Raw genomic sequence first — 12,141 nt, 5'->3', positions numbered from 1 at the left:
TTGTTATAGCTTAGTATACACGCCTTTGGACTGTTGCCCATGTCTTTGGGACTACAAGTTATATAAGAAAATATGGTTCGACTGTCTGTATGTAGACCTTGGGGAATAAGAGTCTAGTTCAATAGGACTAGAACCTTAAGTGAGCTTTAAGCTGCCACTACGAACTCAAGTTTCGTTATGTATAGTATGTCCACGACTTCTCAAGTTCGGGACAATGTTTCCCGTGTGACTGGGAAGTGATGATGTTGGACCTGGCCAGTCCACATGATCCAAATCTCAGTAGACGTCTTTTGGGTTTAAAACCTATATGTTTCAACTTTCGGTTGAAAAGCCAGACGGGTTCTTACTCGAGGTCATTTTGTTCGACCTTGTAGTTAATCATTTCATACCCTCTGGTCATTCTTTTGAATCTCTTGAACAATTTCTACAACACCTTGCTTTGATGTTGTGTTGATTTTGAGCATTGCAACTCGTGAGTTGTCATAGTAGATTCCCTTTATCGATAAGACTAAGAAGTATTAGTCTACTGACCTAGTATACCACCCAAACTATAGCTTTGTATAGTTGTCTCTCATTGTGTTTAAATTAGTTGAGATTAGTCTTTGTCCTATGAATATTATCGACCACTCATTATGATAGAAATTCAGAATCCAAATTGAGACCGTAATATAGAGTTTGCGTACATGAACGACTTTCTGTGTTGCATTCCAATTGACTGAATTTGCAGATTTTGGTTGAAGGCCAAAAGAAAAGCGATGACTCAAGAAGAGCTGTCAGACTTGTCTTAGAAGATTTTCAGACGGGGGTATATGACAATTATATTTCTAATAGCCGTTATAAGAGGAAAGGAAAAGAAGTGTTTAATCCAAAGCAAAACAAGATGGGATATGACCAAGTATGACCATATTTTCTGCAGCATGTCCGTTAGGCCCCACAGTAGGTGGACATAGAAGAAAAGATGATAGACAAGTTTCACTCCGGCCTAAGGTACTCGACAATTATACTGAGTTTATGAACTCTGAATTGTTCAGCCAAGCTCTGGACGCCGAGGTAGTAGGCCCGAGATTTGCTCGACCCAAACTCAACTCAGGAAGCAAATGATCAAGGACGAAGGCAAGACTACTATGATAGTCGAAATGGCAAGAGGCCTTGGTAGGAAACATAGTGCCCAAAGGCAAGGACAAGGACATCAAACAAACATAGGACCTACTAAGGATAAGTAGGGCCAGCCTGGGGTACCTCCATGGCCGAAGTTTTCCAAGTCATATTATGATATATGTTTGGATGATAGTAATACATGTTTTAAATATGGTCAGAAGGGCCATTTTGCTAAAGATTTCCAAGCGAGGCCACAAGGAGGGATGTGAAGATCGAATCAACCGGGTCAAGCACAACCATTTAGGGTCATTCTAGGCCAACAACTACTCTATCCACCACAACCCCCTTAAGTTAGAACCTATGCCCCGCACAAGAATAAATAAGGAAGCAAACAAGGAAACCTAATAAGTATGGGCACGCTACTCAACACACCTGTTATACTTCTGTTCGATACGGGTGCCTCGCATTCTTTCTCTGCAAGTGCATGTGCAAATACCCTAAAACTCATACCTGAAAAGGGCTAATCTGGACATGAGAAATTCTTTACCCATAGGAGGGGCGACGATAGAAACACATGCTTACTCAAACCAAGAGGTAAACATAGGATCATTTAAGGTCATAGTAAACAACTTGCAGTTTATACAATATAGGACATTGATATAATCCTAGGGATTGACTGGTTAGCTAAGAACTACGCCACAGTTTTATGCAAGGAGCGGAAGATTGCTTTTAACTTTTCGGGGATGGATGCTTTGAGATAAACCTGGGGAACAGGATACCAATTATTTCAGCCTTACAAGCGAGGAAGATGATGAACAAGATAGACTGCCAAGCTTTCCTGGTATACCTGATCGGAGGAGTTGAGACCAAAGGGATAATTGAAGACGTAGAGATTGTACGGGAATTCTGAGATATTTTTCAGAAAATTTACCAGGGCTGCCACTCGATAGACAAGTAGAATTTACCATCGATTTTGAACCAGGATCAGCACCAGTATCCAAGGCACCTTATAGGATGGCTCCAAGGGAATTGGAGGAGCTAAAGATCCAATTACAGGAATTATTGGACCTAGGTTTTATCAAACCTAGTGTATCCCATGGAAAGCGCATGTGTTATTTGTCAAGAAGAAGGAAGGCACCTTGAGGATTATTTATTCAACCAACTCAAAGGCGTGAGTGTAATCTTTAAGATCGATTTGAAGTTTGGGTATCATCAGTTAAAAGTTAGACATGAAGATATACCCAAAACGGCTTTCCGAATAAGATATGATCACTACGAATTCGTAGTTGTGCCGTTCGGATTAATAAACGCGCCAGTGGTGTTCATGGACCTCATGAACAGAGCATTCTATCCTTACTTGGATAAGTCCATCTTGGTATTCAAAGACGATATCCTTATCTACTCCAAGATTAAGAAGAATATAAGAAACATTGAGAATCGCGTTGCAAACACTAAGGGGTGAATGTCTTTATATCAAATTCACTAAATGTGAGATTTGGCTTAAGGTCAGAAGGTATCAAGGTTGAAGCAGTACAAGGATGGAGGTCACCAACAACTCCAAATGAGATAAGAAGTTTCTTAGGATTAGCTGGCTACTATCGAAGATTCATTGAAGGATTTTCAAAAATAGCAAGACCAATGACGCAGTTACTTGGGAAAGGAATCAAGTATACTTGGACTGATGAGTGCGAGAGAAGTTTTCAGCAGCTCAAGGACATGTTAACTACTGCACCAGTGCTAGCAGTTCCAGAACCAGACAGGGAATATGTGATCTACACGGATGCGTCGAAAAATGGACTAGGTTGTGTGTTAATGCAAGAGGGAAAGGTGATAGCATATGCATCGCGACAACTTAGACCACATGAACTGAATTATCCAACCCATGATTTAGAATTAGCTGCAGTGGTGCATGCACTGAAAATATGGAGACATCACCTATACGGAGTTAGGTGTGAGATATTCACCGATCATAAAAGCTTGAAATATTTTTTCAAGCAAAGGGATCTGAACATGAGACAAAGAATATGGCTCGAACTAGTAAAGGATTATGATTGTGGTATTAACTACCACCCAGACAAGGCCAATGTAGTAGCCGATGCATTGAGTCCTAAAGTCTCGTCTAAGTTAGGATACTTTCTCACGAGGGAAGATGAACTCATTAAAAACTTTGACAAGATGAGGATAGAAGTGATTAAACCACCTAATACAATAGCGAGTGTTATTGCGACAATACCCAGTTTGAGAAAAATGGTGGTAGAAGCAAAAAGGAAGGACGAAAAGATGGAGAAGCTACGAGGAAGAATAAGGATAAGAAGTTTCAAGAATTACAACGACGAATCAGATAATACTATCTTCTTTGAAGGGAAGATATGCATGTCCATGACAATGAACTTAAGAATAAGATAAAGCCATGGCACCCATATACTGTCACCAGGAAGTACTAAGATGTATTAAGATCTAGAAAAATTCTAGTTAGGAGGAATGAAACGAGATGTAACCTCATTTGTTGAAATATGTCTTGCGTGCTAGCAAGTGAAGGTTTTACAACATATCACATTGTTACTTTGAGTCTTCGAGCTCATAAAGTCAAGCTTAATGTCGTGTTTGGGACAAACTGAGCCCTTAACGAACCAATGAATTTCGTTGTCGAGATGGATTTTTTCGAATCCATCATACTTAAGCAAAGGTTGTCACGAAAGGGGGCAGTCAATGCCCACATGACTCGAGATTCCTTCGATGAATGAATAAAAGTTTATAACGGCGTTTTAGGCTGACTGCCTACATGCTCGAAATGGTTGGTCTCCTTACAAACTGTTTAAGTTGCCTTAAGAATGCTCTAGAGATATTCGTCATTATAGTTCCGCTTAAACGACATAGAAATTATTAATAAGGTATGTTGAGGACGACCGAGCTAAACCGGGGTGAAAGCTGAGAACATGTTTTTGCCACTCATTGTGAGACATATAATACCAGTTATCAATCGACTATCGATAGATTGGCAAATGAGGTGTTATACCTGAGGAAATATAGATCACCACTTTGTTGGGATGAAATGGCGAGATGATTGAGATCGTCCGTCAAATCAGAAAAAGGAATCAAGGAGGCCCAGGATAGACAGAAGTCATATGCTGACAAGCGCCGAAAGGACCTATAGTTTGAGGATGTAAAGAAAATTTTTCTGAAGGTTTCTCCATCAAGAGGAATCGTTAGATTCGGTGTAAAGGGTAAACCTAAACCCCGTTTTATAGGCTCATACGAGATTGTAGAAAGGATAGACCCAATAACTTACTGGTTGGCGTTAGCGCTAAGCTTTGAGAATGTGCGTAATGTATCCCATGTCGCAAATAGAGAAGTATGTTTACGATTCAAAGCATATGATCCATAAGAACAACATTATTATTAGTCAATATTTGAGTTACGAAGGAAGATCCAAATCTATCTTAGATCGGGAAGTTCAGGTACTAAGGACTAAGTCAATACCGATAGTAAGGGACCTATGAATATATCATGGTCAATAATAGACTACCGTCTAACAGGAAAGTGAAGTACTCAGAGTTATTTTCTGAGGTACAAATTTCGGGACGAAATTTATGTTAAGGGGGATAGTATGTAATGCCCCGACTTTTTATTAAGGATTATAGACTTTTAATTATTGATTTAAGGATTTCTTATGGTAATTAGGGTTCAGCATCCATTAATAAAATACGGACTTATGTGAATTTGATGATTACAAACGTGATAATTTATTTTTATTTTTATTTCAACGGATGATGCACTCAAAATATATTTTGAGTCCATTAAGAGAATGATGGAGCTCAAAGAGTTATTTTGAGTTTTCAAATCGAAAAAAAAAAATTAAATTTATGTATTTATTTATTTTTACCGAGAAATTTAGGAATGATGAGTTATAAAATTTTTTCCATCAATATTTTTCTCAAATTATTTTCCTATGATGTATTTATAAATTGAGAGAGTGCACTAATGTTAGTGCTATTTATTCTAATTTTGATCACAAGAGTTTTATGCTCTAGCATTTTATTAATTGATGATTAGTCTTACATATATTTTTTTTCTTACACATGGGTTATTACTACACCACATTTTTATATTTACTTAATGTAACACCCCATTATCCTCCACTAATATTTTCTTTTCCCTACCACTAATCTTTTTCCCTACCATCATTAATATTTTCTTTTCCCTACCACTAATCTTTTTCCCTACCACTACTCCTACCTCTCCACCACACTACTCCTTTTCCCCCACCACTACATTCTTTCTCCCACTCTCACAACTTTTCTCCCACCATTATCACACTCCATAGAAGCCTTTGAAGCCCCAAGAGAAGTAGCAAAGCAAGGGAGAGTGTGGGAAAACTATAGAGTGAAGGTTGTGCTTCGAGGGTGAGTTTTTCTTTGCTTTTTCTCAACTGAAAATGCTTTATGGCCATGGATTTTTACACATTTGTGTGCTATATTATGTGAGGATATGTTTTATGATTTTGGATGATTATTTTGGTAGAGTTTATTGGGTGAAAAACCGTGCATGAGGTAAGGCAGCGAATCTGCCATAAGCACACTGCTCGGCAGTGTTTTGCAAGGCGATTCCAGCCATCCAAACGGTTCCCAAAAATTCCCAAATTAATTGTGTATCATCTTTCATATGTTTTCTATACTTTGGTAAAATTTCAGAAGGTTTGGAGCTCTTATGATTTATTTATGAATTTGTAAACATCACTGCCCATCTGGAATACATTTTTGGTAAACAATCTTTGGGAGGCCATAAGTAAAGTTTCAATTGGTGAAAACCTTTGAAACTTGAATATGTCACTCTAGACTCCCGTATCTTTCTTTTGACATCGGTCTCACCATTTTTGAGTAAGGAAAACAACCGGTATAAATTCTTGAAATCTAGTTCTTATTCCTTGTACCATCCAGTAGATTTTACAAACCTACGACTTTGAGGTGGCAAAGGCCGACTTAAATCTTTGATTCTCAAGCCTATCTTTCTACTGAATATTCACTGACATGTTGGGAACTTACTTGTTCAGTTTTAGAATTTTTGGTGAAGCCTAAAGTGGTTTTTCCGATTTATGTTCTAAATCTGCCAAACTTGAACTCTTTTTGTGCACTGAACTTTAGACAGTCATATCTTCTAAACCATGAATGTTCTTGGAGTAAATCCAACTGTAGAGTGTTATGATCTCTCCCTAGTTTCCAGATTGACCCTTGGGGTTCCCAGTGGAGTTTTGTAAAGGGAGATATGAATTTTTAAAGAAAGCCCACTGACTTGGTTGTAATCTGGAAATCTGAAATTTTCAGATTTTTGCTTGTTAAATACCCATCTTTGAGAGGGCATATCTTGCTCGTTTGAATTTTTTTTCATTCGATTCAAATTGGAGAATGATCCTTGAAATGTCTAGTTTCCAGAATGTCTTTTGGAGCCTCATTTGGAGATCCGAGGCAGATTTGATGTCTGTTGCAAAACAACCTCTTAAGAGCTCAAGTTGTTGAATTATTTTCTATGTATCAAAGTTTATTTTAAAGGATGTTTCATGAAAGATTTAGTATATGTGCGTAACAAGTTTGGGACTATTTATTTTAAATGAGGTCCGTTCTTTTATTTAAATTATGATGGACTTTTAATGAATATTTTTGGGATTAAACTCTTATTTCTTGATTTATATAAATTATTTTTTTTAAGGACTTATAAATATGAATTTCGTAGGCCTACTGACCTACTGTGATCGACGGTTTGTCGATGTCTAATAGCTTTGAAAATTTTATAGCAAGTCCCTACATGAGTCTTGAGTACCCTGGTAAAATTTCAAGCCATTCCAACTTCGTTTGATACTTCTTTAAAATGCAAAACCTAAACTGCACATTACTACCGAGAATTTCAGAGAACAGAGGAAAGAGTCATTCATTTCAGTAGCTTCTTGTGTGATCTAGATTTCCAAATATTTATGGTATTAACCTTATTGTGTTAGCTAGATATCCACCAAAGTTGAGCCCAGTTTGACAACGTTTACTATTTTTCAAAAATCTAAGTTTTCGATTGTTCAAAACTGCCGAACATGGTAGATCGTGGTAAAAACGTCATATCTCTCAAACCACTTGGAGTTTTCGACTCTACTTTTTTTTTATATGAAACTAGACTCGAAGATCTTTCTTTCGGTATGAGTCTCGAGTCCAGGAGATGTCGGAGTCAGAATAGATTAAATTTTGAAGTTGAGTCAGTGTAAAAATAGAGCATGTTTTGATGATGTTTGATTGTGATTCTTATGTGCCTTATGTGTTTGTGTTGCCTATGTGTTTGAATGAGATTAGACGAGGTATGATTGATTTTTGACTGTCTTTAATGTAACGAATTATGGATGCTAGAACCCTAAAACATTAAAAGATACCCTAGGCACGTAGAATTAGACTTTGTCTTATGACAATTTCTTCACGAACTTATCGACTCTTCATCAATGAAGGTCCGGGCGACAGAAAGTGAAGCCGAAGAAGAAACGACTCCACGCCAGCTTTAAGAACAATTGAGGTGGGCATTACTTTTACTATACGTATATAGAGATCCCCTGCGTGTCGTAGGCCTCTTATACGAATATATGCATGAGATGATTTTAACTGTTAATTTCAGTTTATTATTATGCCAAAATGATAAATGACTCTTATGAAATGAAAATGAAAATGTTTATGAAATGAAAAGTTTATGAAATGATTGACTGCCAAAAATGTTTATGTTTTTATATGTATCCTATCTGTGTTGGTTCGCCAACTTTAAAGGAAATCCAATTGGGATCCTATGCTAGACAAAGGTCGCTAGCTAGGGTTAACGTGTACACTCATGGAGACCGCGAGTCGCTTGCGACCGGTCTTGGCGTCCGTGGTAAGGAGGCCTCCTTCCCGGCGCGTGACAGAAAGGACAGATATGGATCATATAGACTGAAAATGGGATGCGCATCCACCTTTATGAAAATGAATGAAATGTTTTAGTAAGCGCAGGTCATTCAAGAAAACCCTGTGTGTTACTGTTGGCAGTTCAATTTATATATGTATGCATGTTGTATTTTCGGCTTATGTCACTGAGTATTTTTATACTCAGCCCTGCATGTATTTCTAAATGTGCAGGTTGAGCAGGCGATGGAATGGATCGGTGTTGAGCGGATTTCCCTTTTGATGTTTATGTAATGAAACCTTGAGTATGCATCTCCATATGCATAACTCACACGTTTTTTTTCGCTGCAAACACTCTGACTTATTTATCATTTCTACTTGAACTTATTACTACTTCATTTTAATTAACTTTCAGTTGGGGTCTAGTCGTTATGGCAGACTCATTTGTGAATTACCCAAGTGGTTATATATATATACCACTAGTTTGTTATTAATGTTGGTTACTTAGTAAATCCCCTTTAATTTCCGTTTCTTATTGTTCACCCCAAGTCATAACCCCGATTAACCCGTCATTGGGATAGTGGGCTGTGACAGTAAACCACCTTAATATCTCCAATCTGCTGTATGATATATTGATATGCATGTACAATCATCATTTTACAACCCTGTGACAGTGGCTTCTTCCTCCATATTTCCTTCAATAGCACTCTTAAAACAGCAATCAAAATCAAGCAATTTGTATGAGAAATGGATTGAGCTACACATGCTGCAGCCTGCACTCTGATGTAGTATGTATTTACTCGTGGATTACATCCAAAATCGACAGCTCCTTGTGGTCCTTCCTGATGCTCCAAAGAATCTCCGCGCATTTCCTCATGCTTGGCCTGTTCTTCCGGTGGGGAGCCAAACACTGCAACGACAACTCAAAAATCTTCTCGAGGGCAAAGTTATTCGCAGGAGACCTCACCAGCCTCGGATCCAAAGCCATAATTGCATCACCATTGGTAAACTTCTTCAATGCCTGCAGTTTTACAAAATCGTTTCAAAACACACAACACACCTCTCTCTCTCTCTCTCTCACACACACACACACACAAAAAAAAAACTAGTTATCATATTCATATCATAGGAGATGAGTGAAGAATGTGTACCCATTTGGCAGTGATGCGTTCCCTGACATCTCGTTTAGGCTCAATGGGACGTCTGCCTGTGATGAGCTCTACCAGCAAGACACCAAACGAGTAGACATCACTCTTCTCTGTGAGCTGGTAAGTTTTGAGGTATTCCGGATCTAAGTAGCCAGCAGTTCCTTTGACTTGAGTAGAAACATGCGTAGCTCCCGTCTCACTATCAGCTCCCAGCCGTGCAAAACCAAAGTCGGCCACTTTTGCTCGTAGATTCTCAGTGAGGAGAATGTTGGAGGACTTGATGTCTCTGTGTATGATAGGATGATCTGCAACATACAGATATAAAGATATGGAAACTAAGTCTCTTCAAATCAAGCATACAAAATGAACTAATGCAAACCTGTGTACATATGCAGATAAGTGACAGCATGTGCCACATCAATCGCAATTTCTAACCGTGAAGCAAAATCAAGAATGTTGCCATCCAAACCTGCAAAATCAAGAACGTTCTAAGAGGCGATGAATTTGAGCAAACCAGCCAAATGCATGAACACGAAGGCGAAAGAACTCACAGTCCAGATGCTCCCTAAGAGTTCCATTTGCAACATACTCAACCACAAGAATTCTCTCATCTTCATGTTCCAAAAAACCATATAATCTCACTAGATTCTGATGTTCCACTTTTGCTAGAGTCCTAACCTCAGTTTGAAACTCAACTCCTAAGTGTTTATCATACACAATCTGCAAACACACAAATCTAATAAAACTAACAAAATAATAGCAACATCATAGTAAAAACATCTACTTTTGATAGCTTGTGCAACAAAAATTGTATCAAGGTTAACCTTCTTGGCGCGTTTAATGGCAACTATCGTTCCATCTTCAAGATGACCCTTGTAGACCGTTCCAAATCCTCCTTGTCCGATCTTTAAGGTGGGCGAGAAGTTTCTGGTCGCCTTCAGGATTTCTTCAAAGGTGAACTTCATACTTCCTGGCTCTCTCCGGTGAGTTGAACCGTTGGTACTACCATATATCGATTGATTTGAATTACGCCTCTGCCTGCTTCCAGAACTCGATGCTGCTTCAGATAGAACAGCAACATGATCAACTACAAATCTGTTCTCATTCAACAAGGAATCCAGTTCCTATATGCTTATTACCTATGTGAATTTTTTAAAATATTAACAATAAGTTTAACAGTATTGTCATCAGTTTAGGCCACATTCTATAAAGTAAAATCAAATATAGAATAACTATGTAAACATTTTCACATTGTTATTCACTATGATTGCAAAAGAACTCCTCCCACAACTACAATGATTATCATGGATTTGCACCGATGCACACAGTCAATTGTGTACCTGTACACGTACACCTACAATTGTGTGCTACAATAGAAATTGAGTTAAGCAGCATTTAATAAACTAGAAAATTATCAGAAATTCTCAATCTTCATATATACTCGCGTGATTCAAGTTTCTTTCACACGCACACGCACACACGTGTGCAGCCACTAGTAATCATGAAAATGGAACTTCAAATTTCAAAAATACTACCTCCGTCCCGCTCCAAATGTCTCCTTTCTTTTGGGCACGGAGATTAAGAAATGTGTATAAAGTAGATAAAATGGGTATAAAGTAGATAAAGTGGGTTGTTGGAAATTATTTAAATATTGAGTATAGAGAAAGAGTGTATTACCAAAAAAAGAATGAGACATTTGGAGTGGGACAACCCAAAATAGAAAATGGGACATTTGGAGTGGGACGGAGGGAGTAATAAACAAAGCGGTACCAGAAGAATCATTGAAAGTGTTGCTGAAGTTTTTCTCCGGCTCGGGGGGAGTGAAACAAGCCACCAGCGCATCCGCGATGGAGCAGGCGGCGGCGGCGACGGGGTTCCTGGTGGCGGCGGTTGTGGGGGTGGCTGACCTCCGAGAAGTATTGGTGGAGGCTGATGAGGAGAAGGTCGATGTGCTCGCCGAGTGAGAGGAATTCACAGGCGTTCCGGCGTCGGAGCTCCGGCGCCGGCCGCCGAGAGAAGAACTCCTCATGGCTAGGGATGCTCCTACGTCGCACAAGTTTTTTCAAGTGGATTATGTGTTTAAGAGAGAGAGAGAGAGAGAGAGATGGCGGGCAGCTTTGGCATTAAATTGCAAGTTGTGTTAGCGACGATGACTTTGACTTTTATCCATGCCCACTTTTTTGAAAACTAAACATTAGGAGTATTTAAATTTGAATTAATAGTAATTTTATAGAGTTACTTTGACCGAATTTCAGTTTATAGTTTTAATTTTAATTTATTTTTAATTTAAATTTTAATAAAGTTTTTAATTATAATCACAATCACATAAAAAATAACTACTCATATGTTTTTTAATGAAATTACACTTCAAAACAGTGGCCATGAAATTAGACTCTAATGTATAACAGTAAATAGTTCATTATCATTGGATTATTGATTTTTAGGCGCGACTCCAACTACATCGATGGTCGATAATGATCTTTTAATATAGAATATTATACTTTAGTTTCGTAGCGATTAGTTATTATTTTAAGTATAATTTTCGATCAGAAAGAAAAAAAGTTACTACTATATTTTGGTGCGATTGATTAATACGAAAGCACCGACACAAATTTATAGCAATTTTATGTTAGATTTGGAATTATCTTAAGAACATACTCCTATGTTTATTTTTCACAAAAAAAGCCTATGCTCGAAAATGCTGTATAAATGTATAATATTATTTTAATTTCCATTATACTATTTCCAGCTGTTTGGACTAAAACTAACCTATACTTCAATGATTGGAGACTTAATAATTATTTATTAGCCAAAATTCAAACCTATAAACCATTGTTTTCCACGCGTTCCATATTTTATTTAGAAAGTCACTACAAATATAGGGCATGTATAAGTTGTACAATATGTACAACGACAGTATAATCATTCATAAATTATGAATTTGAAAGTTTATTAGTAATTAAATAATTTAAAATGCATCTAATAGCAAACGATGT

The 12,141-nt window shown here is 37.7% G+C and overlaps 1 protein-coding gene and 1 long non-coding RNA gene across 3 annotated transcripts; one reads left to right on the top strand and one right to left on the bottom strand.

The window, feature by feature from the left end:
- Nucleotides 1-5,294: 5,294 nt before the first annotated feature.
- On the top strand, nt 5,295-8,491 carry LOC130999103 (uncharacterized). Its single transcript, XR_009093413.1, has 3 exons — nt 5,295-5,501; nt 7,577-7,641; nt 8,232-8,491. It is a non-coding gene; the product is annotated as an uncharacterized LOC130999103 (long non-coding RNA).
- A 113-nt stretch (nt 8,492-8,604) lies between these two features.
- Nucleotides 8,605-11,338, bottom strand: LOC130999101 (calmodulin-binding receptor-like cytoplasmic kinase 2). 2 transcript variants are annotated; one of them, XM_057924592.1, is made up of 6 exons: nt 10,916-11,338; nt 9,970-10,202; nt 9,697-9,865; nt 9,525-9,614; nt 9,149-9,450; nt 8,605-9,018 (listed from the first exon to the last, which is right to left on the bottom strand). In XM_057924592.1, the coding sequence occupies exons 1-6, from the start codon at nt 11,172-11,174 to the stop codon at nt 8,794-8,796; spliced, it is 1,278 nt and encodes a 425-aa protein (XP_057780575.1). In that variant the 5' UTR covers nt 11,175-11,338; the 3' UTR covers nt 8,605-8,793. The 2 variants fall into 2 exon arrangements, with proteins under 2 accessions (XP_057780575.1, XP_057780574.1); XM_057924591.1 differs by having other exon boundaries at nt 9,970-10,205; nt 10,916-11,275.
- Nucleotides 11,339-12,141: the final 803 nt, after the last annotated feature.

The sequence above is a fragment of the Salvia miltiorrhiza genome, chromosome 8 (genome assembly GCF_028751815.1).
Source record: "Salvia miltiorrhiza cultivar Shanhuang (shh) chromosome 8, IMPLAD_Smil_shh, whole genome shotgun sequence".
NCBI classification, from domain to species: Eukaryota; Viridiplantae; Streptophyta; class Magnoliopsida; order Lamiales; family Lamiaceae; genus Salvia; species Salvia miltiorrhiza.
The sequence above is the reverse complement of the archived record's forward strand: the minus strand, read 5'-3'. Positions and strand labels throughout refer to the sequence as shown.